Here is a 26,796-nt window from a genome sequence, read left to right as displayed (position 1 = left end):
ATTGTACCGGCAAATTACAGGTCAGAAAATTGTCCCACACCATTCAAACATGTGGAGAATATTCAAATTTGTAATTTATAATTAACACACACACACAGACGTGCACACGGGTGCACATACGCACGCTCACACTCACACCAACCAGCTGGTTATCTGCTGTGCCCACTGCTATGCTCATTTCATTTATTTATTTATTTATATTGCAGTATCATTGACATATAACATTCTATTTGTTTCAAGTGTATGACATAATGATTCAATATTTGTACATATGCAAAGCAATCATCACAAGTCCAGTTAACATCTGTTGCCACACATAGTTATAAAATTTTTTCCGCGTGATGCGAACTTTAAGATCTCCTCTCTTAGCAACTTTCAAATGTACAATACAGTATTGTTACCTGTAGTCACCAAGCTGTACATTACATCCCCATGACTTATTTATTTTATAACTGGAAGTTTGTGCCTTTTGACCCCCTTTACCCATTTCACCTGTGCATTACCCGCCACCCCTGGCTGCCACCAGTCTGTTCTCTGTATCTGTGGGCTCCATTTTCTGGTTTTACAAGTATGGAACAATTCATGAACATGCACGTCCTCTTTGCCCAGGGACCATGCTAATCTTCTCAGTCTTGCTCCAGTTTTAGTATATGTGCTGTGAAGTGAGCACTTAATTTCTTTTAAGTGGTGAGAAAGCCACACAACAACATCTGACTTTCAAAAGACCTCGGGACGGAACCACTTTGGGGAGGGGTGTTTCCCAAATCAGGTGCCCACAGCATCCTCAGTCTGTCCTACTTGGGAGACGACAAGGGTAGCTACTGTCCCACTTGTTCATGCCCAGGCTGCTCTATTTCACTTGCTGATCCGGAAGCAGCTAAGAAACTGCTACTGCCAGAGTTGGACCGCACCACAGCAGCCTGTCCAATGGGAGAAGAACCGGCCAGAGCATTGACACAAGTAAATATAAAGTGGGAGTAATGAATCAAAGTCGGTGCCTGAAGATATTAGCAAGTTTAATCCTCTGCTTTTCTAAATACTGAGACTGAGGCTTGACTTTTCCAATTTACAGCTTCTAGAAACCATGTCTCCTGGGTCTCAGTCCCCTGGTGTTCCTTCCAGAGAAGTGATGGTCAGTGCTCTGGTGACCGCTCCATTCCCTGCTCTCTGTAGCAATAACTCATAATGCCTCTCATCTTTTCACCCTCCCAGCAAGTCCCCAAATGTCCTGTTTTCCACTGTCAGCCCTATCCCCGTATCCTCACCTGATTTTTTTGTGTGTCTTCTGACTCACCTTTTCTTCATTATCCCTTCTCCACTCTGGCTAATAGAACTCCTGTTTCCTCTGTTTCTAAACACTGCAGGACCATGAAAGCATAACAAGAAAAGTGGGAGTCTGTGGGATTTTTTTTCTGGATGTAATTGCAGAGTTCTCCGGTCCACTAGCTTTCTAGAATTGTTAAAGTGGAGCAACGTCAATAGCCTCATGCTGTGCAGCAAGTGAAAAAGTCCAAATTCTCAAACTTTTCTAAGAGTGATTGAAGTTTAAAATTATCCTTGCTAAAATTGGGTTAAATATAGCAAAGTGTACAATCTTCCTTTAATATGCAATAATAGTAACAACCCATTTCCTTCAAATGGATATTTTATAGTTCCCATTTATATTTTTCATCCTCTGTAATTCTTAGGGAACATAGGATTTACAGATATAGAAACAACTAAAACATTAAAAATTAGTAGTGACAATAAAAGTTTTAAAAAGTTTTTAATGAAAATGTACATTCATTTGTGACATTAAAAAAAAATCTGAGAACCAGAAAAAATTTACCTCCAAAGAAATTCCTATTTGATTCCACAAATGTTTATGGAGTACTAGCTCTGTGAAAGGAGCAGTAAATAATATAAAGGATAGAAAAAAGGATGAAACACAATTGCTTTGTACAAAGAACATATAAGACACCCTCCCTAGATATAAGGTATCTCGTGATTGTGAATCAATGCATCTAATAAGTGTTGCCCACTGTACTAGAATTGGGAATTCAAAGATGAATGCCACATGCTCCATTTGCAAAGTACAACTATCAAAATGTTTCTTCATCCAGATGACGCTATAGATATAAAAAAATTACAAAGTACTAGTTGGGTTTCAAAACAATAAGATAGTCATTTTAAAGCCAATCCCTAGTAAAAGTCTGGAAATGCATGATTGAACAGATTATATGTAAGCATTTTGAAAAGCCTGGTGATCACTGGGAGCCCATATGAACTCACCTAAGGTAAGTCAGGCCAAATGTATCTCACTTTTAAAATAAGGCTTCTAAATGTTTAAAGTTTATACAAGTACTGTGGTGTATTTTGATTGTATGATATGCTTCCCATGATATCCTTCTTGGATAGAAGCTTTATTATAGATTGGCTAGTGAATTCATTTATTTGCTACAAAATAAACTCTTTCAAATGCAGTGGCTTAAAATATCAATCATTTTATTGGCCCGTGTTTCTGTGGGTCAGCATTTTGGGCTAGCTCACAGGGTAGTTCTTCAGCTGGTCTTACCGGGGTCCCCAGTGTGGCTGCAGTCCTCTGATGGATTGATGGGAGTTGGTGGGGGAAGCCTCAACTTGATGGCTTATCTTTGCTCCACAGGGTGTCATCTTCGCCTCGGCTTCTTCACGTGGCAGACTTAGGACACCAAGAGAGGACAGGCACCAAAGGGTCTGTTGTCCAAAGCAAGTCATGGAGCCATGGGGGGAGGAGATCACCTAAAGGCATGGATACAAGGAGATGGGATCCCAGGGTTGGGAGGGGAGTCATAATTGTGACAATGTACCAGAGATGGTATTAACTGAGCAGATTTCTCTCTGGTTGGACAACAGTTCCCAAAGAGGATTACCATCGATGCTGCATCCGTGATGTTGTCTTAGAGATCTGTTAATGGTTTGGACAGAGGAAATGAAATATGGTTGTAATTTTTACCATGACACAAAACTATGATGAATAAAATAAATCCTGAAGGTGACTTTGGCAGTTTGAATCACTTGGCCCAAACTAAGTGCTAAGTGAAGAGTCCTGCCTGTATGTTAGTACAGTGAATGATGGTCAGGCAGAAGTGAAAGTCATGAAAACTGCATGGAGGTTTTATTTGATACCAAACTTATAAGGCAAAAGTGATCAAATGAATTAATGAAAATATAGTTCACAAGTCATGAAAAGGAACAGTGCTCCAGAATAAAATATTCCCAGTGTATTGTGTTCATCTCTCGGTGGAGTTCTGTAGAAGGATATGGAACTAGGGAAAATCAAGAAGGTGGCTAGTATGATGATAGGGTTGGAATATAATCTCCTTGGAGAAAAGTTGACGGAGCACTTACTCTAGAGAAAAGAGAACTGAAGACTTATAGAAGATACAAAATCTGTCCAAATACATCTGACGAGATGTCATGCAGAAGAAAGCTCGAGACGGTAAAAGTATGAATGGAGGGAAGTCATTTGTAGATAGACTTTAGCTTAAGATAACGACTCCAGTTGCCCAGCAATGAATGGAGTGTCTTACAAGTTAATGATCTCTCTCCTTGGAAGCTCCTCCATTATTATTATTTTCATTACTGGAATGTTCTTTAAAAGTTATGAGCAGAATCACGAGTTTTCATTTTGGTTAAAGCAAAAAATGGGAAAAAAATTTCTTCCTTTGGCTAACTGCAAAGCCTTTTTTTTTTTTTTTTTAGCTATTCAGGGCCTGCTTGCTGCTTGGCCAATATTTAGAATATTTAGAACATAATGTTATGACTTTGAAAGGAACATGTCCAGCGCTACTTCTAGTCCAGCGCTACCACTTCAGAAATAAAACAATAAAACAACAACAATAAAAAAAAAACACCATGAAGCCCAGAGAGATAGAATGACTTGCACAGGGTTCCATGTACTCCTACTGGCAGTGCAAGCCTAGAACAAGGGAAGTGGCATTTGTGAGGACAGCTTAATCTTTAGATTTCTAAATACTTATGTTCTCATCTTGATGCGTCTTTTGTTGGCCTCTTTAGTTTTCTTTTCCAGAAAATGAGGGCAGTGATACCGACTGTGGGCTAAGTGAGATCACCCATGTGAAGTGCTTGGTATATAGTAGGTGTCCAGTACATGTTGATGCCCCTCCATCCACGCCCAGGACAGCATGTTGCCCTCTGTGATACAGCTTTATTTCAGCCAGACAGTAGCATTCATTTCCTCTGGTGCTCCCAGAATAATGCGCCATGCCTCGGTTTGCTGATGACACTCCTGGCACGTGCATGTCATCCCATCATAATTATTAATAACATCCCATTTCACTCTCAAAAGCGGCTCGATTTAGATGAGTCATAGGATGACTCTCCCTAGAACTTTCTCAGTGCCTTCCTTAGGGCATCTTTCAGTTCCTTGTTCCTCATACTATAGATTAAGGGGTTTAAAATGGGAGTGACAAAAGTATAGACCACAGACACCACCCGGCCCATCTCAGGGGAGTAGCTGGAACTGGGGGACAGGTATATAAAGCTGGTGCAGCCATACTGCAGAAGGACCACTAAGATGTGAGAGGAGCAGGTTGAGAAGGCTCGGTGCCGCCCTTGTGCCGACCGGATCCGTACAATGGCTCCCACGATGAAGACATAGGAGATGGAGATCAGTGAGAGGGGCACGCTTAGCACGATGAAGCTGGTGACATACAGGGCAGTCCTGTGAACATGTGTGTCCGCACGAGCCAGGCGCATGACTGCAGGCATGTCACAGTAGAAGTGGTAGATTTCATTGTTGTTGCCGAATGGGAGATGGAAGATTAAAGTAGTCAGTGGCAGTGACAGCAGGAAGCCCAGCCCCAGAGACCCTGCCATCAGCTGCACACACAAGGGCCAGCTCATGATGACAGTGTACCTCAGAGGGTAACAGATGGCTATAAACCGGTCATAAGCCATCACTGCCAGCAGGACACAATCAGCCCCACCCAAGAAGACAAAGAAAAACATTTGGGTGCCACATCCAGTAACGGAAACAGGAGTTTTGCCCATTGAAAGAAGGTTTGCCAAGGCCAGTGGGGCAATGGCGGATGTATAGAAGATTTCCAGAACTGCCAAGTTAGCCAGGAAAAAGTACATGGGCGTGTGGAGGGAGTTGTTGATCTGGACAGTGACCGCAATTGTAGCATTTCCACCGAGGCTGGTCAAGTACATCACCAGGAAGGCCACAAAAATCACCACCTGTACCTTAGGGTCAGCCGAGAATGGACGAAAGAAGAACTGTATCTTTGCAGTTTTATTTATTTCTTCCATGAGTAATGTGTTGGACCTACAAAGAGGAAAGATGATATGAGTCTCTAAGGCATCTCATTTAATATAATGCTTTCACAACTCTTCCACTTTCTGAGGTGCCATGCTTTCGTTTTAGAGCAGATCATGTCGTATCATAATTTATAGATTTGCCACCCCCCTTGCCTTTCCTCCTCTACCCTCAAGTACCAAAGCCTGTGAACTACTCAGTGGTAGGGATTTTTGATGTTCTTTGTTTTAATTCTAGCACCTAACACAGTACCCGATACAGAAAGGTTTCCAGGAAGTATTTGCTGAATGAATTAATGAATACAGTCAATTGCAAGTTAAAGTTCAAAGTTACAAAATGGATAAAGTAGGGCATCAATTCATTATGTAAACCTTGAAATACAATTTTTTAGGAGAGTATAAGTAGGTATATGTCATAATTTAAACAAAATTGTGCTTCTGATACATTGTGATACTGCATCAGAAACTTTGTAATTTAGCTCAAAACCTAGAGACTTTGTTGATTCATTCTTCTTCCTTATCCAGTTTGTCCCTAAATACTGAGTTTGTCCTTCAAGAAGTTTCTCTTATCTATTGCTTCGGTCCTTTCCCACTGCCCCAGTCAATTCTATCCATTGTTATCCTGCATGTGGATTCTTGGCTTCCTATCTGATGTCCCATTTCCCGTGTCTTCCCTCTATAATGCATCCTGCTCTCCACTGTCGTATCATTCATCTGCTTAGACATTTCCAGTGCCTTCCTATTGCTTCAATGACAACCTCCTCTGCTGAGTCTCCCAGTCTCTCTTGGATCTGACTTTTTTAGACGAGTCACTCTACAGTCCTTGCTTATCCCTGTTATGTACCCTGTGGTCTACTCATCGGCCCCTTATCCGTTATTCTCCTTCCTACTTCATATACTTCTATTTTCCTTTCAGTTAGAAATCTTGTCTTCTCTCTTCTGCCTAATCCAAATCCTGCCCAATTTTCAAATTTGAGATTATGTTCTTCTTTCACGAAGTCCTCGTAGGCCACTCCAGTTTATATCTCTCTGTCCTTCCTCTGAAAATCTCTGTTGCTCATGGTGTTAGAATTTTAGTAGGAATACACTGTCTTTTACTGTGTCTGTATGTCCTGTCCCAAATTATATTCTAGGCTTCCTGAAGACAGGGGCTCTGTCTAATGACAAATAATTACTTATTCCATGTTACGTGCTAGGTATGGTTAGAAGTTCTTCATATGTATTAGCTCACTTAATCCATAAACTGCCTTAGGAGGCATGTACCATTATCATCCTCATTTTACAGAAGAAGACATAGGCGTAAAGGGGTTAAGAAATGTTTTTGAAGTCACACAGGTAGGAAGGAGGAGAGGCAGGATTTGAACACAGTCTGTTTAACTACAAAGCTCTTGTGCTTCATTTTGGTTTATGCTGTAGTGCCTGCCTCTATACTTTGTATCTCCTAAGTGGCTTTTGTTATTTGATTGATTATATTTCAGCCATATATAGATTCTAGATGGCCTCATGGAAAAAGAGCGCCTACAATCTGAGACCAGAAGTGTTGGATTAGAGTATTTCCGTACTTGAGAGGCATAATTACAATCTCGACTATTATGGAGTAAAAGCTGCCCCTGATAATACAACAAAAAGGATCTCCTTTCTCTCACAAGGAGTAGGGGAAAGTGTTTGGTTAACAACTGTGATGTTTTGGGTGACAGTGGAGGGAGCGTGGTTATTTTATCCTTCATGAGAGAGAGGATGGGAACAAAGAGGAGGCAGAATCCTCCGTGACCCAGGACAGGAAGTCCTGAGTGATGCTCCAAGTTTTCAAAGGAGCCTATAGTTTTAATGTCCTGCCTCCTGCTGGCTCAGTGTAGTCCCAAGACCAAGACAGTAGCTCTGGGTTGAACCAAGGGTATAGAGGGGATACAAATGAATTACTCAACACATAAGGACACTAAAAATAACAAATCCCAATGTTGCCTTCGGTTCATGTCCTTTTAAGTTACCACCTCCTTGAGCTCAAGAAGTCCACCCGACGTCTTGGGCATAAATCCACCTAATCTCTTCAAAGCACTTGTGTCTCAATGCAATGCATCGCTTGCATTGGCTTCATTTCATTACATGTTCTAGAAAAGGGAATAGGGAATCAAACATGGAGAAACCCTGTGACACCCAGGGAACTGCATAAGAAGCCCAAGTACCACATTATCCATTATATTATCCAACTATTGTCTTAGTATCTTTATGCAGACATTTCCCACTCATTGTGACCTCTTTATTGTGACAAGATAAAAAATGTAAGTTAGGTTCTATCTTGAAGCTATATCAACTTTATAGGTTATATGAAGTGCTTTTGCTATTGCAAAGAAGAAACCAACTAGAAAACATTTTAAAAGATGGTCTGAACTGAATCACATGTATTCAGATTCCAACTTTGCTACGTATTAGTTTTGCGATCTTGCTTAGTCACTTGCCTTTTCTAAGACCCCATTTGCTCAGAATAATAGCTCACTACCTTACAGGGTCGTTGTGAGGTACAAATGAAAGGCCCACAAAAGAGCCTACTGGAATGCCGGCACGTAATAACTGTGCGAAAAGTATATTGATTCATTGAGTCCTTCATGATCTATCTGGAGACTGAAAGAGATTTAAATTGCTGAGTGGATGGAATGCCTGGCAGGCCTATCTAACACTATGTTCTGGGAGAGATTTTATGTCCTATCAGCTTTCACTACTAGTTGCCTATGTCATCTTATATTGCACAATGTGTCTTTAAGTAGGGTGAAGAATGATCAGTGTTTCATCTACTTATAAATTAGTTGTTACAGTTAAAAGATCATTTAGGTTTCTGACCTATAGGGATATCTATTAGCACAAATTTGGATTCACCTGAAGAGGAAAATCAGAACTTAACTTGGGAGTTTGGGTTGTGGGATGAACAGAGAAGGAAGGACATGTTATAACCGTCATCCACGTGGGAAAGAGCCCTGTTTGGAGATAAGTATTTGTGGGTTCTGGAGATACTCGTATGAGCTGGAAGAGCATATTCATATGTATTCAAAGAAAAGTTTCCAACACCGGATGTTCCCAAATAAAAGATATATTTTTCCTTAAAAGACATTCTTGAATACCATTTTCTATATGTCTGAATATTTGTGAATTTCACATGTGAATATAAGAATTCATAAATATTTGTAAAAATGAATATTTTTTGAATATGTGAAATTCAAGTTTTATATATGTCTATATATCTGAAGATATTATATGCCTGAAGAGACTATATACTTTCTGAAAGAGATTCCTATCAGTATTTTCTGGCAGAAGCATCTGGAAAGGAGAGTCAAGGGTGTATCCCTTTGCTGCTAATATGTTGAATGATATAGGATTTATTTCTGAAAGTCAGTAATTGTAGCATATAGACAATTTCACATGGTTCACCATAATGCTTTTACAGGCATACTTTGAATATATTAGATGACAGTTTCAGACATTCAACAAAAAGTCATTCTTCTCCTACAGCATAATAATGGATAACATTTATTGGGTACTTGTACACTGTGTTAATCATTTTACAGGCGTCATTTCACTTAAGTGGCCCTTCAGTCCTGTGTAACAGGTACTTTTGTTGTCCATAGTTTTTCAGATGAAGAAATTCTTAAGAGTTTAAGTTGCCCAGCTAGTAAATAGCAAAGCAGCACTTAATTCCGAGGTCAGTCTGGAAACAAATCTAAGCTTCTATCATTACAATACATTGCTCCTCACTGAGCAGTGCACTATGTTTCAGGCTGAATGATAGAAAGGTGTCCTAGAGAGACAAAGTCCCTTAATTTGAATTGCCCTTTAGCAGTAAACCCTTTCACCGTAAAGTGAAGCACCACAAGCCTTTCTCAGGTCATTGCAAAGTCAGTGTCTCATTACCCTCATTTGTAATCTCGCTCTTATTCCTTTTTGCTCCTCCTTTTCTTCCTCTCTCACCAATTACTCATTTAATCATCAGTAATTTATTTTAATAAATCCTGAGTAGGAACTATACTTTGTTTCTGTGAAAAGCTCCATACTTAGCTTCTGTTCCCTGCCAATGTCCACCACAAGGCTTGGCCTAGTTACAAGTGAGGAGTTTTCCTAATCTTCTAAGATCTAGAGTCTGGGAGGAGAGTCTTACCTTTTCCTGGCCACATGTGGTCTGCAAGCCTTCGCAGATTTACTTGGCTCCTTTGCTAAGCACGGAGGAGGACCTCAGGGGCCTGCCTCAAGCTCCTTCTGTCCTCAGAGGGTCCTTGGGCTGGCATGCTGACCGCCTCTCGGTTCACATAGCTCGCTGATTCTGGGCACTATGTTGAAACACTTCTCAAACTCGACCTGGTTCCTATCTGACCATCTCTTGGACTGAGGTAATATTCCATCCCTCTTCTTTCTTCTTTGTACAAGGTAACATCTGGGTTTTACTTATCACGTCTCTGTAGCTTGGAACTTATCGGTGAACACCCCCTGACACGGAGATTTGAAATCATTATCAAATAATGACATTCATAAATAATCTAGGTAAAGTGACATTCTTGGTCCCCTGGGATGACTGAGGTCTGCTTGGGAAGCATAAAACAATGAAATTAAACACAGTGTTCCTAACAGTTAAGATTGCATCAGGATTATTCCATTGGTACATCTTCCTTAGGGATTATCTTTTAGTAACTTGCTGATGAGTTCAATGATGAGGTCAGTTGGGAGAAAGAAATATTATTATTTTCACTTGATTTACCTTGGAATCGTATTTGTAAAAAGGAAATTTCCACATAAAGCATTATTCTGTGTGTGTGTGTGTGTGTGTGTGTGTGCGCGTGCGCGCCATATTCTGCAATATTCCCTGCTCTCTTTGCTTCTAGGAAATTAGTTTCTCCTAATTTTAGTCCCATATCTCTGGTATTTCTTCTTAGTCCATTTTGCTGGCTTTTCCTCTTTCCCTAACTTCTACTCAAGCTGGGTCTTGGTCCTAGGTCCTCTTTTTTATTTGCATTTTTTTTGGTAGGTGATCTTATTTAGTGGTTTGGCCTTAAATACAAACATGAGGCTAACTCACAGATGTGTTATTTCCAGCCTAACCTCATCCCTGAAGTTGTATATCCACTGTCTAGCTCACATCTCTATTTGGCTCACTAATAAGTATCTCACATTTAAGATCTCTAAACCAGAACTTTTCACCCACCATCTACTTGGGTGTTATGTATTAAACCATTCAAATCCCGACAGTAGTCTTTCAATAATATTGTTGAAATTAACATATACTAATGCTTCGTTAATTTCATGTAAAACATCAGAAGAGGTGGTTTTTTTTTTTAGTATCCCTTGGAGAAATGAGGGACCATTTAGACCTTCTTCTTTATGTTTTTTAAAGGTCATTCATTCAATCATAGAACTGGGAAGGGTTTTAGAGGTCTTTTAGTGGTTGTCATCTCAGATCTCTATATCTCAAGATTATTAGTGGAGTATTCGAGGTAATTTTAATATTTCAAAAGCCTTGACATATGTTATACATTTTCCTGGGATAATTTTACACATTCATTATTATTATTATTTGTTTATTTTTCATTTGTTTAAAAGATAGAGTTAGGCAGGTAGTAATTTTCAAAACATGAGAGTTGGAGGTAATATACATAAGACTGGTTAAAAGAATAGGTCTGAATTCAGACAGATTTGGAGTCAAACCTTGGCTCAGCCACTGACTGGATGTGTGCCCTTGGATAAGTTAATTAAACTTTCTAAGCCTTCGTTACCTTATCTGTAAAGAGGGAATGAGAGTACTGTTTGTCTCTCATACAGTAGTTGTGGAGATTGAATGAGATAGTGCATGTACAGTGTTTATCACGCTGTCTAACCCTTTATCAGCTTTGCAGAGATTACTGTGGGATTCCTGGAGAAAACACTGTAAAATTCATATTGTGCAGAGAATGTTGAGAGCTACTGATTTTATTCACTTACTTTCAATACAGATATTTATTCCCAGTGTTCCCAGATTTATTGAGCTATAATTGACAAATAAGAATTGTATATATTTAAGGTGTGCAACATATTTGATGTCTGTATACAATGTGAAATGATCACCACAATCAAGCTAAAAACTATATCCATCACCTCATATAGTTACTTTTTTGTGTGTGTGGTGAGGATACTTAACATCTACTCAGAAAATTTCAAATATACTGTATTGACGAGCAGGGAAAAGAAGGAGGAGGGACACGCTAGAATGGGGCTAATGAATTTATTTAGCAATAGCTAACCAATTTATTTAGCAATATCCAATAGCAAAAGACAAAGGCAATTAATAGAATGTGCTAAGGACAGGAAGTAAAGTTGGTTAAGACTAAACTATATACATTGATCACAATGTCATGTCAAAGGAGTACACATACATATAAGTTTAAGAGATCCCAACATATGTTTACTATTGATCAAAAATCACTTGGCTAAATATACAAATGACATCAGTAAGGAGTATCCAAAAGCAGTAATAAGCTCTATAAGATAGTAACTATTACAGTAGATGCCAAGAGCTCACCAAACTTGGGGAGAACAGCACTGGAAAAGTCATAAATCCAAACCTTGCCAGATCTGTAGCTCAGAGAAACTCAGGCGTCTTCGACACCACTGCTTGTTAGTTCCCAAGACTGCTTTGTTGTTGTTAGAACTCAAGGCATCTTCTGATGCTCTAAGCTGCAAGCTGTATATAAGTTTTCAAGGTGTTAACAATCTGAAGAATGTTGCTGCTGTTGTCGTCGTTGTTGTTAGAAGTTAAGACGACTTCTGATGCTGTAAGCTGCAAGCTGCATTCAAGTATTCTAGATGCTAACAAGTTCTCAAGAACACTAACAACACTGGAGAGGCCGGGAACCAGCTGGCCCTCAACAGGTTAGTGGCTGAAAATCAGGACATCCCCTGGTGTTGTAAGCTGCATGTTGCTGGAAGTCTTCAAAATGTTAGAATGATGAGAAATCACCAATGACGAATGACCAAATGACAAAATAATAATAATTACACTGTCAACTGAGTTCTGTCTTATCTATATATTTTTTCCAAAAATGTACCTTAGAGCTAGTCTCTTTGTTCCTGCCTCCCCCTCCGGGAATGGCTAGTTCCGGGAGGGTCTGGCAGTTACTGATATGCATGCTGCCCATCCAGCCGAAGGGCCAATTCATGCGAATAAGCAATATCTACTGTTCTTGCTCAGGACCATCAGCCCAAGGTCTTCCAAAGCCTGGCAACGTGCCTGTCACGTCGTCCTGATATAACTTAGCTTCTTCTTTACTTCATCTGTTGATGTGGGTGAAACAGACAGAACAAAGAGGGAATTCTCTCAACCCCTGATTAAGACTTTCTTTTACCCTAAGCTAACCATCACCTCGCAGCACAAACAGAACAACAAACATCATCTCGTATCTCCCCTACTCAAGAGAATAAGACGAAACAGAAAACCTCATTTCATGTCTCCCTTGCTCAGGAGAATAAGACCCAGAAAGCAGCATCATTTCATGTCTCCCTTGCTCAGGAGAATGAGACCAAAGGGCGAATTTACCCAACCCCTGATCACAGTACAGAAATCACCTCACATGCAGGAACTAATAGCTAATAGACAATAAAAGCTAATAGACAAAAGCTCACATCAACCAATGGAGGCCAATTTTCTTCAACATCTTCCCTACATATACAGTACATTATTATTAACTGTACTCATCTGTTGTACCTTAGATCTCTGGAGCTTATTTGTCTTATAACTGAAAGCTTGTACATTTTGGCCAAGAATTCCCCAGTTCCCTCCCTCCCTGACCCTTGGTAACCACCCTTCTTCTCTGTCAAGTGTAACTTTTTTAGATTCCTCACATAACTGATATCCTACAGTATTTGTTTTTCTTTTTTTTTAAATTAAAGTTTGTTAGGGTGACAATTGTTAGTAAAGTTACATAGATTTCAGGTGTACAATTCTGTAATACATCATCTATAAATCCCATTGTGTGTTCACCACCCAGAGTCAGTTCTCCTTCCATCACCGTATATTTGATCCCCCTTACCCTCATCTCCCACCCCCCTCTCCCTGTATCCTCTGATCAGTATTTGTTTTTCTGTGTCTAGCTTATTTCATTTAGCATAATCCCTCCAGATCCATCCTTTCACAAATGTCAGCCAGGTGTGTGTGTGTGTGTGTGTGTGTGTGTGTGTGTACATATATATAAATATACACATTCACATACATATATACATATATGTATGTATATAACATTTTTAAAATCCATTCATCTGTTGATAGACACTTAGTTTGATCCCATATCTAGGCTATTGTGCATAATGCTGCAATGACATGCAGTGCAGATAGCTCTTTGAGATACTGATTTCATTTCCTTTGGACATATACCCAGAAATGGAATTGCTGAATCATATGGTATTTCTATTTTTAATGTTTTTAGGACCCTACATGTTGTTTTCTATAATGGCTATACCGATTTAAATTCCCACCAACTGTGTATAAAGGTTCTCTTTTCTCCACATCCTTGCCAATATTTGTTACCTTTTGACAATTTGATAACAGCCATCCTAACAGGTGTAAAGTGATAGCTCACTGGGTTTTGATTTGCATTTTCTTGATGATTAGTGACGTTGAAAATCTTTTCATATACTTTTTGACCATTTGTATGTCTTCTTTGGAGAAATGTCTATTCAGGTTTCTTTGCCCATTTTTATATTATTCCCTTATCAGATACATGGTTTGCAAATATTTTCTCCCATTCTGTAGGTTGTCTTTTCATTTTCTTGATTATTTCCTTTGCTATGCAGAAACTTTTTAGTGATATAGTCCCACTTGTTTATTTTTGCTTTGTTGCCTGTACTTTTGGGGTCATCTCTGAAAACTATTGCCAAGATAAGTATCATACATGTATGGGTTTATTTCTAGGCTTTCTATTCTGTTTCATTGGTCTATATGTCTGTTTCTATGCTAATACCATACTGTTTAAATTACTACAGCTTGCAATTTAATTTGAAATCAGGAAGATTGCTTTTGCTCTTTAGGATCTTTTGTGGCCATATGGATTCTAGGATTTTTTCTAGTTCTGTGAAAAATGCCATTGGAATCTTGATAAGAATTACAAGAATCTGTAGATAATTTTGAGTTATCTACAAATAATTTTGAGTTGTTTTGAGTATGGACATTTTGACAATATTAATTCTTCCAATCCATGAACATGGGGTATCTTTCTATTTACTTGTGTCTTCTTTGATTTCTTTCATCAATGATTTATAATTCTCAGTGTACTGATGTTTCACCTTTTTATTTTACTTCACTCCTAAGTATTTTATTCTTTTTGCTGCTGTTATAAATGGTATTATGTCTTAATTTCCTTTTCAAATAGTTGTTGTTAGTGTAAGTTAGCAATGCTGCTGATTTTGTATGTTGCTTTTGTATTCTGCAACTTAGCTAAATTTATCTAAATTTGTCTATAGGTTCTAACTGTGTTTTTGTCTTTAGGGTTTTCTATGTATAAGATCATGTCATCTGGAAATAATTTTACTTTTTCCTTTCTGACTTGGATGCTTTTTATTTCCTTTTCATGACTAATTGCTCTGGCTGGGACTTTCAGTATTATGTTGAATAAAAGTAGCAAATCATACATTTATGTTAAGAGATATTGAAAAGCTATTTGATATATTTCAACAGAGATTCTTTATAAAAGCTGTGAATAAAATAGGAAGAGAAATAAACTGTTTAAATATATAATAGGTAACTTTTAGTCATTCTGTAAGTATTTATTGAGTATTTACTGTGCGAGGAACTGGCAGTACAATGGTGAATAAGTCAGAAAAGTTTTCTGCTCTCATGATAACATTCTTGAATATTTCTTCTGAAGCAGGCGCCCTTCCGAGTACTTCACACGTGTCACTTAATATTCACAATTACATTATGAAGGAGGAACTACTATTACCCTCATTTTTCAGATTCGGAGACTAAGGACCAAGATGTTGAGTAACTTACCCAAGGTCATACAACTGGCAAGTAATGGCACCAAAATCCAAACCTATGCTGTCCCAATCTAAAGCAGGAATCAGCAAACTACAGCAGACAGGCCAAATCGACAGGCTGCTTGTTTTTGTAAATGATTTTTATTGGAACGCAGCCGCACTTGTTCATTTCCCTACTGTTTACAACTGTTTTCACATCATAACAGCAGAGCTGAGCAGCCGTGACAGAGACTGCATGGCCCACAAAAGCCTAAAATATAAATTCTCTGGGACTTGACAGAAAAAATGTGCTGACCCCTGCGATAGAGTGTGGCCCTCTATCACACACGGATTCTTCATATAAAAAGACTGCATTGAAATCTCACCAGAGGCACCATATTACATGTGAAATAACCAAACCATGTGCATAAAATATCAGGTGCTAGACAGTGCTTCCACCACCATGATTAGTTAGCACTTTTTGGAGATTCTAAAGAATGCAGTGAGAAAAGAAAATACACAAGTGGTCTCAGATGATATGATTTTATACCTCAAAAATGTAAGGAATTTTAATTTAAAACTAATGTATTTATTACGAAAATTGGGAAGGACTGGGGTGGGGCCTGAGGTTCTGCATTTGTACCCCAGCTGATGCTGCTTCTGCTGGTCCCCATAGCGTACTTTGACTAGCAGGTATATTCATTGTAAATGCAGTGTTCTTGGGGTCGTTTGATAATCCTAGTAATGAAGAGGCATGAGAATGATGGAGTGTTTCCTTAAAAAAAAAAAAAGGGAATGAAGATCAAGGAAAGAATGGAAATAGGAAAATAGGAAACCCTACTGAGAATTTCTGCATGCTTAGCATTGGGATTGGCACTTTCAGACAGGAGAATCTCATTTAATTTTTACCACAACTCTGAATGGGTGTTACACTCTTCCCACATTTAAAATGATAATACCTAAGCCCAATACTTCTCCAAGGTCACAGTGCTAGTAGATTAGGTAGAGAGGAAGGCCAGATAACATTAACCGAACTCCAAGGGAAGCAAGGAGGATAAGTATTCAGTAATTGCACACTGTGTTTTTAGCACAGCTGGATCTGTTCCAAGCTCAAGGGCACAGGAGAGTCACTTTGCTCATGACTTCTCTCCTTGTACCAGGTCTAATGGAAGAGGAAGACCACATGAGAGTGATACACTTCCATCCTTTCTCAATAGACCCAGCAGTCGCTTCCATCATATTTATGGTCTTCTTGCTGTTGTACCTAAGAAGCCACATTGGAAACGTCACAACTGGGCTCAGTCTGGCAAGATCACTCTCTTCATACATGTACTTTGTCCTTTTTTCAGTGGCCGTGCTGGAGGTTGGCTACTCCACCAACATGGCTCTCCTGACCGGCTGGCATCCTTTCCACGGGGATGCTGCTTGTCTCTCTTCCTGGCTGTGGGAGGGTCTCCCTTCTTTGGAGGGTCTGGCTATGTCTTTCTCGCTGTCATGGCCTGTGTTCACGCATGGCAGCCGCTCTGCTGTGTTGCATCCTGAAGCTTTGGGCAGTATAACAAAATCACTGACCACAACCCACCTGACAGCCTGTCCACAGCCCATTTGTATGTAGCATGTGGGCCAGAAGCTTGCAACTTCTGCACTAGAGCAATAGAACGGTTTTGTTTGGTCTTCTCTGAGTGGACACTTGACCACTTATCCCTTCTGAAGTCTATTCCAGCTCAGTGTACACTAGTCCTCCCATCTCTGCAGTTTTGCTATTGCAGTTTCAGTTACCTGTGTTCGATTGCGGTCCAAAAATGTTAAATGGAAGATTCCGGAACTAAACAATTCATACGTTTTAAATTGTGCAATGTTTTGAGTAGCGTGATGAAATCTCATGCCGTCCTGCTCTGTCCTGCTTAGGACTTTAATCATCCTTATGTCTAGTGTCTCCACACTGCAGACACTCCCGATCCCATAGGCACTTAGTAGGCCTCGCAGTTATAGACCAACTCTCAAGGTATCACAGTGCTGTGTTCAGGTCACCCTAAATTTACTTAATGATGACCCCAAAGCACAAGAGTTGTGGTGCTGGCAATTCAGATATGCCAAAGAGAGGCTGTAATGAGCTTCCTTTAAGTGAAGAGGTGACGACAGTACAATAATATATTTTGAGAGAAAGACCATATTCACATAACACTTATTATAGCATATTGATAATTGTTCTATTTTATTATTAATTATTGTTACTCTCTTACTGAGCCTAACTTACAAACTTTTTCACAGGTATGTATGTATGGGAAAAACATAGTGTTTGGTACTATCCACGGTTTTGGGCAGCCCCTGGGGATCTTGGAATATATATCCCGCAGGTAAGGGGGAATACTGTACATATAATTAGACTTTCAAATGGCTGGTGATTGTTTCTTCAGGAATTGCTTTGCATTTTTCTTTTAAGATTGCTTTGACAAACTCCTGCCAAGTTTCTCTCTCTCTCTCTGTTTCTCTGTCTCTCTTCACAGACACACACACACACACACACACACACACACACACACACACACCCCTATAGGCCTTTATTCCAACAATATTTTCAGAGCTACTGGCTCTCCAATGAGCATTTAAACATTTTTCATATTCACTTAAAAGTGAGAGATAAAAATACAACCAGAACAATACATGTTGTTATATAACAAAAAGTGAGTTGAATTTAAGTCTAGAAACACATAAAGTAAATAATACCATGTTTCCCCGAAAATAAGACCAGGTCTTTAAGTTTTTCTCCAAAAGACGTATTAGGGCTTATGTTTAGGGGATGTCATCCTGAAAAATCATGCTAGGGCTTATTTTCCAGTTAGGTCTTATTTTGGAGGAAACACGGTACCGGTAACTCAGATAAAACATACATCATGAAAGTTGTTCATTAACAACTGAAGTTTGGGATTTTTCTTGTTGTTGTTACATTTTTATGATGGCCTTGGCCAGGATCACTGTCAAGCGCTGTTATAGAGCACTTCATTCCTAGAGAGTGTGGTAGGGTCTTCAGTGGCATTTGGTGAAAAATGAAAGGAAGGCCCGCTGCTGAAGCATTCTGCAGTCAGTGACTACCGGGCGTTTGTTAGGTGCAGAGCACCAAACTAGACAATGCAGTGCGATACTTAGATGAGTCAGTTTCCGCCACGGTGGCCCTATCCTAGCAGGGGTAGGATAGCAAGTAGTGTAATAAACACAATACAGAGTGATAAGTGCTATAATTAGGATGGGCGCAAAACCAGCACAGAGCATGGAGCATGGAATGATTTTTCCTTCCTGGAGGAGAGTTGGGGAAGGTGTGTATATCAGAATATGGCTTCATTTAGCAGGTGACATGTGGCTGAGTTTTGAAGGATTCTTAGAATTTGTCTAGGTGCACAAAATTACCCTCTACTTGGATAAGCTAAAACTGTGTATCTTGCTCAGTTCCCTCAAACTTGGAGAATAAAAATTTAAGCAATAATTAAATATATAGTTAAGTTGATTAGCAATTAAACCAGTTTAGAATATCACGTCCCCAAACGATTGCTGTTTGTGTTCAAACATTGACCTACCGGGATGGTCCAGTTAAGGCTAAGTTAGCCTCTTGGGGTTCTATAGAAATGAGATGAGAAGGAGTGAGAGTTGAGAGGGAATCCAGAATTTTGTCTGTGCAAGTCCCAAAGTCCCAAGTTCTTCTCTTGAAAAGAGGCAGCAGCGTAGGATTAATGATATCTAGATGTGTGCTTCCCTCAGTGCTGGGGGTTTCTCAGATATTCAGTCTCTATGGTTCCCAGGATATTAAGAAGAGGATTCCACCTTGGGCTTCACTCAGCCTCAGCGAGGTGGTTGCCAGCCACGTTAGGCAGAAGGTAAGGAGGGTAAAGGGAAGACCAGGGTGACTGAGTTGTGTGGTCCAGACCCTGCAGAATGGATCACTGACCCCTACTGACCTTGGGAATTTCCTGATCCTGTGAAGCGTTTCCTGGTGTGAAGTTACAGATGAATTGAAACAATACTTAAACTTCCTGAAGCTAATGAAGTGACACTATTTATGCTGAACATACTAACAGCAAACAAGTCTTCAAAACGGACACTCCATTGCTGAGGATGAGGGAAGGATGTTTGTCTCTCCCTAAGAATGTGCCCAATTACCTGGGTTGCCTGGGAGTGGTGAGAAAGAGTTATCCACTTTCCCTGCAGGAGGAGTACATACTTTGTTGTTTTGGGACACCCAGAAAATGTAGAGTAATCTGCTCAGTTTCCAGGTCATACACCCAATGTCTAGTTGATAGTTGGTGCTCAACAAACACTTGTTAAATGAGTGAATGAGTGAAAGACCTAGAAATTACACCCTGTGAGGGAAGAAAGAAGAGTGCGCCAAGGTCATTTTGGACAAGGAAGGGTCTCCACGGGAATGTTCACCTTACCTCTGAAGGCAGTGCTGGTGCCACAAAAGAGACTCAACAACGGGAAGGCAGCATTACTGAGGGTTTATATTTCCAGGGTAAGAAGAGACCTGGAGTTTTCCCATCCGACCTCCAAGTAGCAAGGACTTGCGCAGCAGCAAAGGCAGAATAACGCAGAAATGGAACAGAGCATTTAATTTTAATTACAACCAAGCTCACAGTATTGTCATTTTTATCTCACTGGGAAGACCCCGGAGGAGGAGCAAACGTGGGAGTGCAGAGTGGAGAGATTTCCAATTCCCTCGTCAATTACTTGGATAAAGACACAAAAGGCAAGAGTAATTTTTTATTTGTAGAACATATTTATTATGCTTTGAATGCTCCTAAGTAAAGTGCCTTACAATAAAACCCTCGCTACAATGAGATCAAAGTCAGCTTGCACAAAATAGAAGGCAAAAGATAAATAGCGATGGAGATATTGGGCTGAGGAATGCTAAGCAATGGAATATAAAACATAGTTTTGGGCTTCCTAGCAGCTAAGGCAAAAAGGGAAACATGAATTACTTATCTCTCATGGTCAAGTCGGATGACATATGTGTGTATTCCTTAAGAGAGAAATGTGTGTGTCTGGGTGAAGGTGTGGGGAAAGCCTTAAGAGTTCAGATGAATCTTTATCTAAGGAATGTTAAACATCTCTTATATAAACAATGTGATTTTTTTTATTGCAATGGAATTCATTGTAGTTTTTAAGTGTTCCAGAGACATTCTGCACAGAGAGCCTTTTATTTTTAGTCTTACTTGAAAACGGATGGATGTTTTAAAGAAAAATTTGAATGATGTTGAGTGTAGTGTGCTTGAAAGATGTGGCTTCCAGGAGCTCTGGTCTAATGCACAATTATAGCTCTGGGAACCATGTTCATTAAATTTGTAGATGACAGTAGGGAGAAATTTGTTGGAGTAAAGAACTGGAATTCACTATAACATTTCACTGGGCTGGCATGATGAGCTAAACCAAAAAGGTTGACTTTAAGAGATGACGGTAAAGAAAAAAGAGAGAAGGAAAGTAAAGGAGGAAGGGAAGAAAGAAAGGAAGGAAGGAAAGAAGGGTAAATAAACAGCAAAAATCTCAGCCCAAGTCAAGAGTGTGATATGTCTGGAAGTAAACAAACCCAGATTTAGCACAGTCTTCGACTGCATCATTGGAAAGTCCATAGAGTTTGTGGCCATCTCTAGGTGTTCATTCTGGTGCCAACAACCATTGGTTCTATGACGAGGGCCTGCTACGTAACTTCAGTTTCCTAGTCTCTCAAATGGGAACTTTAAGAATCAAAAACATAATCTTTACAGAAAATTTGAAAAGTGAAGAAAAGTATGAAGAAACCAATGATCTCCCGCTTCTCTCAGAAAACACCTGTACGAGTTTATTGTTTCCTTTTAGACTGTTAACATAATGGGTGTCACACTAGGCACACAACGGTGCCTCTCCACTGTCTTCATTTCACATGATGTTGTAAGCACTTCCTCACTTTATCAAACCTTTTAACTATAACAGGTTTAGTGGCCATACAAGATTTCATCATGCGGATATACCTTAAGTGACTGGAATGTTACCTTTTGTTAAGCATTTGTTTTGTTTCCTTATAAAAGTGATTATGAAAGCACGCCGCACATATCCTGATGCATTTGGCTCCATATTCCAGACCATTTCCTTCGGACAGATCCTTCTGTGTGAGAGTACTGATTCGGTGCCTATAACATTGAAAAGCTCTTCTTGAAAACTGCTTATTATCTCTCCAGAAAGGACATGCCCCCGTCATATCAGAGTACGAAAATGAAGAGTATTATTTCTACTGAAAGGCACTGGCTATGGGTCACTGGTGCTGATAGAGCCTCAGTCACTCTCCAGTGTTCACGTTGATACAAAGCTACGTGGTGCTGGCACTGTGCTGGGCAGTAGAGTGGAGTGGGACCAGCCCCTGCCCTCATGGAGCTTAGAGTCCGTGGAGGGGACAGAAATAAACAAGTGAACACAGGAGCAAACACATTACAGGAGCAGTGAGGTTCCTGGTTATAGATAACAGTCCTCTTTCTTGTGGCTGACTTGTGCCTTAGTATTTCATTCACGGAGCTCAAATATTCAGAGTAGAGGGTACACTGGGTAGCTTCTCATGCCTCACTGCAGGAAGAGAGAGGCAGCTAGGTGTGTGCTCCTCCTGCTGCTGCTCCCAGAAAAGAATTAAAATTCTCAAGGAACAACACTTCTGGAAACTTCCAGATGAGAATCTTCCTACTATGATGCGAACCATCTTCCAACTCTCCCACCCTACGTAAGGCTGTGACAAACAAATGACAAGGCAGAGGCAGAAGCATTTAGGAAAGGAAAGAAAAGTTTTTCTTGAAGAGCTCGCAGGGAGCCAGACTTTCAAAGGACTGGCTTGCCAGAAACAAGAACAAAACAGATATTCAAAGGGAAAAGCTGCAATTAGCAAGAATACGAAGGTTGCATTATTCTGTTTATGGTGAAAAACAACAACATCCTTCCATGATTATCATATTCACAAAGGTCATGACATATCTTCAGACATCACAGAAAAATAAGCAAAAATACATTCTTTTGGGGGTCCAAAACCAGCCAGGGTGATCCTGTTCGTTTTGGTTTAACTCAGGGTGCAAATTGTTTTGTCCCCCCTTACGGTGGTATGTGAAGTGCGTGAGGATCGGAAGCAAGGCCACGTGTCAGTTTTTGTTTCTGTAGTAGATGCGGTCTGGTGGGCGTCTCTGTGTGTCGTTGGCATGTGTTGTTTTGGATACTATACAAACCTGCCCGAAATTCTTTCCTACCAATCACAGGCAGTGGAAAGAAAACTGGGCAGAGAGATTCTAAAATAAATTAAAATGTAAGATTCTTTTCCTTTATGCATTCAACAATCGTCTATTAAAACCCCATCTATGCTAGTCATTGAGGACAGGACTTTTGGTGTTTAATGTTGGGACCATTTATGGAGGTGAGGGCAGGATTAAGGGTTCCTAGGAGGAATGCTGAGGAACGCAAGGGCTCACAACGCTGGGAAGTTGTTTCCACTGTTGGGCCTGAAATGACAAAGTGACAGGACAGTGCGATTGGATCCCAGCAAAATCAGGAGCCGTGGAAGATGGCCACCCAACCAAAGCTGTGGTCATAGAATATGGTGGTAGAGGGAGAAGGGGGTAGCAGTAGTAGTAGTAGTTCTAGCAGGACTAGTACTACTACTAATAGTGTGTATGTAAAATACCCTCTCTCTCTCTATGCTACTGTTCGTTCTCCTCCAAGTACCTCTCATTGGCCAAACCCAAGCAGAAGCCATGGGGTGAGGTAGTCCTTGGTGACCAGCCAACCCTGGGGCAGAGCAGGGTGGGGAGTGAATCTCGGGGGCAGATCTCGAAGGACCATCAAAACCTCCCTTTTCCAAATCACGAAGAGGAGGAGCAGTTTCTGAAAGTGATAGAAATGGAGTGTCCAGAGAGCTAGGAGGAGGGTCTGGGTAGAACAGTATCACAGAGGCTCTGGGTATGGACTTCCAAGGAAAGGGGCGTGTCCAACCGCTTCAAACGCTACAGACATTCAAGTCAAAAGTCTCTACTGGAGTCAGCAAATGGAAGTCATTGGTGACCGTCATTAGAGTGGCCTCAGGGAGTAAGATGGAAACCAGATTGCCTGTGCTAAAGAAGGAACAGGAAATGGTTGGGATGGGAAGGAGACAGGGCGGCACTGGAAGAGAATATAAGATTGAGGGAAGTTGCATTGTCACCGTGGCAGATAAAGTTGATGTAGAGTGGGGAGCAGAGGCAGATATTGGATGAGAGAGAGAATAACTTGTGGAGAAAGATCCCAGAGGAAGCAGGAGGGATGGAGAACATAAGCTTTGCAGAGGAGAAGGGACACTCTACATAGTCATATTGAGAATGTATAATGTATTATGGATATGTTCAACAAAAAACACCTTCATGACCCAAATCTTTGCTAAAAGAAAGGGTTTATTGAGCCAAATGCCAACCATAGAAGGAACGGGTCCTAGGGCCTGCAATCTAAACCACAGCAGCAGGACTAGTTGGAGAAGACAAACATGTCTGCCATCCTGGGATTGACGGGGCTCTTTTATGTGAACAATTTGGGAAAGAAAGATGTAAGTTCTTTTGAAAGAATTTACATTTGCTATAGATAAAGGAGGTGGAAGAAGACGAAGTGGGACTCGTTCTGGGATAGGTGCAGAGTCCGTAGGAAGAAGTGCTTTCTCCTTTGGATTGGTGGTGGGCAATAGTCCAGAAAGTTCATGCATAAGCAACACGCGGTGGCACCTGCTGGTCGGCTACTCATCTGTTCTCTCTAGATAATCACAGAAAAAGCCACCTGGAAGTTAACGCAATGTTCCAACATGCATTAAGGAATGTGAACAGCCTTTTGTTGGTTTTGCCCTGCAGTTGTTAACTGATTTACCTCTCTTGTGTCTTCCGCTCTCCAGCCTACAATGATTTAGGACGTCTCAGGCTTTTTTTCTTGTCAGGTATATGGATAGGCAGAGAATGTTATAGGTCCAGAGCTGGTGAGAATGAGATGAGTTGTCTCCAGGTAGCTTCTGTTATTCTTTTCTGTGTAGTTGGAAGCTGGATCAACCTCTGTCAATGAGAGAGGGGGCAGCAGAAGCAAGGACCTGAAGAGACCAGGGAAATTTGCACTAGTCTTGGTGGAGACAAGAAGGAGGAATGACTCAGAGGACGGGGGTCAGTGCTGGGGTTGGTAATGTCACTCCATTTCTACTGTGGTACCAGTCAGTAGAATTGTGTGATCTTTAGTTATGTTCAGCCTGGAATAGAGATGTTGGATATTATAGAAGGTAACAGGGTTGACAAAAGGTCAATGAGCTAAGAATGGTGATGATATTGGCGAAGACTAATGGAAGAGATGGACCATAGATAGGTCTTGGTTGGATGGGGCAGGGAGTAAAGCCCGAAGGAGGCTTATTTGGGAGAATTGGAAGCATCAAGGTGGTCTCACAAAGGTGGATGAAGAATCAATCGTATTAATGACTATTGCTAACGTTTGTGGAGAGTCTGGGGAGAGGGCAGAAACATTTACTTCTCACAACCATCTTAAAAGTTGTGTCCTGCTGTCTTTATAGATGAAGAAATTGAAGTAGAAAGCTTCCATAACTTGCTCAAGATCCCACCGTTGGTCAGTGGCAGATCGGGGATTAGAACCTAAAAGGTCTCACCCCAGAGGCTGTGCTCTTAACAGCCAGGCAGGGGATTGAGGGAATAGGGGGGTTTGTGGTCTGGGAATGGCATACTGTGGTTTAACGTTTCAGTGCTGACTCAAACAGACATTTGTACACCAATGTCCACAGCAGCATTATTCACAGTAGCTAAAAGGTGGGGAGAATCCAGGTGTCCATGCAGAGATGAGTGGGAAAACAAAATGTGGTGCAGACACACACAATGGAATATTATTCATCCATAAAAAGGAACACAAACATTTTGATATATACTACCATGTGGACGGACCTTGAAAACATTGTGCTTAGTGAAATAATCCAGACATAGAAGGACAAATATTGTATTATTTCACTTATATGAATACCTAGAATAGGCAAGTTCATAGAGATAGGAAGTAGGAGAGAGGTTACTAGGGGCAGGGGGAGGAGCTAACGGGAAGTTCTTGTTTAACGGGTAGAGTTTTTGTTGGATTATAACAAAAGTGGGGTGTAGATAGAGGGGACAGTTACACAGCATCGTGGATGTATTTAATGTCACAAATTGTACACTTACACATGGTTAAAATGATAAATATTACATAATGTATATTTTACCACAATTAAAAAAAAAGTTTTCAGTGGTGAAGTACTTCTGGGTGATCACAAGAAAAAACAAGTGTTGTAGACGTGAGCTGCTGGGTTTAGACTGGAGGTAGCGACGGTTGGAATTGAGGAGAGCCAGGAAGGGCGAGGCGAGGGGCTGAGTGGGTCACTGCAGAGGCTCTGTGTCCCTTCAGGAGGCAGCGCCTGTGCCACTGTCAGGTCCCACGTGTTGACTACATGCAAGAGGCAAACCAAACCGGGATGATTCATGTCCACCTCCGCCCCTTCTCCAAACGCCGCGGTGCAGATGCTGATTTCTGTGACCTGCCGGGTTATGTGTCCAGTCAGCCTCGGTGGCAGTGCCTCCATGTCCTTCATCACCTGGGTCGTCTCTCCACACCCCCATGCACTTTCTCCTGGCCACCTAAGCTGCTCTGGAGGTCTGCACCTCTGCCACCATTGCCCCTCTGCCTCGGGCCAGCATCCCGACCACAGAGAGAAGCCCCGTCGCTCTGCCTGGCTGTGGTGCCCTGGCCTTCTTCTTCATCTTCCTGGGCAGCACTGTCTGCATTCTGTTGGCCGGTTGGTGGCCATCTGTCACCCTCTGTGTTACACCCTCATCATGAGCTGGGGTCTCGGCCAGGAAGCTGAGTGTGCTCAACTTCTGACTCCCCTCTGCAGCAGCAGAGAACTCAGCCTGTTCTGTGGCGATTTCCTCCCTGCCATGGGACAGGCCCGTGCACACACCTGGGCACAGGAAGCCGCTCTGTTCTTGGTGAGTGTCACTGTCCTCACCAGCCTCTTCCTGCTTTTCTCTCGCGCGCATATTGTCACTGTGGTTGCCATCCCGAGGATCCGCTCTGTGGAGGGAGGCACAGGCCGTCTCCACCTGCCCTCCCACCTGACTGTGGAAGCCTCACCCACCTGTGCCCCAGCTCCAGCTGCTGTCCGGAGAGGGGCCAGGTAGTGTCTGTGGTTTACACATTCATCATCCCTGTGCCAAACCCTTAGGTCTACAGCTTGAGGAATAGAGGGCTTAAGGGTGCTTTGAAGGGAGCAATGAGGGGGTTCCCATTGTCCTAAACACGACGAATGCCCTGGGCGGTCCACTACAACATTTGTGGGCAAACGCCAATGGATACGCTTTCTGAAAGATGAGGACCTGGGGGCTAGGAGGTCATTGGTCTTGTCCTGTTATTGCTTCCTGATTATATTGTTTTTGAAAAGTCATTTTCCTTTTCTCAGCCTCAGATTCCTCATCTCTAAAATGGGAATTCAAGGGCCCACAAGATCCAAAT

The 26,796-nt window shown here is 41.1% G+C and overlaps 1 protein-coding gene and 1 non-coding gene across 2 annotated transcripts; both read right to left on the bottom strand.

The window, feature by feature from the left end:
• Positions 1-564: 564 nt before the first annotated feature.
• Positions 565-670, bottom strand: LOC117031412 (U6 spliceosomal RNA). The gene has a single exon (XR_004424550.1). It is a non-coding gene; the product is annotated as a U6 spliceosomal RNA (small nuclear RNA).
• Positions 671-4,365: 3,695 nt separating this feature from the next.
• On the bottom strand, positions 4,366-5,295 carry LOC117029884 (olfactory receptor 10V1). The gene has a single exon (XM_033119162.1). The coding sequence runs from the start codon at positions 5,293-5,295 to the stop codon at positions 4,366-4,368; it is 930 nt and encodes a 309-aa protein (XP_032975053.1).
• Positions 5,296-26,796: the final 21,501 nt, after the last annotated feature.

Source organism: Rhinolophus ferrumequinum, chromosome 11 (assembly GCF_004115265.2).
Source record: "Rhinolophus ferrumequinum isolate MPI-CBG mRhiFer1 chromosome 11, mRhiFer1_v1.p, whole genome shotgun sequence".
NCBI lineage: Eukaryota > Metazoa > Chordata > Mammalia > Chiroptera > Rhinolophidae > Rhinolophus > Rhinolophus ferrumequinum.
The sequence above is the reverse complement of the archived record's forward strand: the minus strand, read 5'-3'. Positions and strand labels throughout refer to the sequence as shown.

Bases quoted from the DNA above. Each gene is read 5' to 3' on its own strand.
- LOC117029884 (XM_033119162.1), bottom strand. From the start codon at position 5,295: ATGGAAGAAATAAATAAAACTGCAAAGATACAGTTCTTCTTTCGTCCA.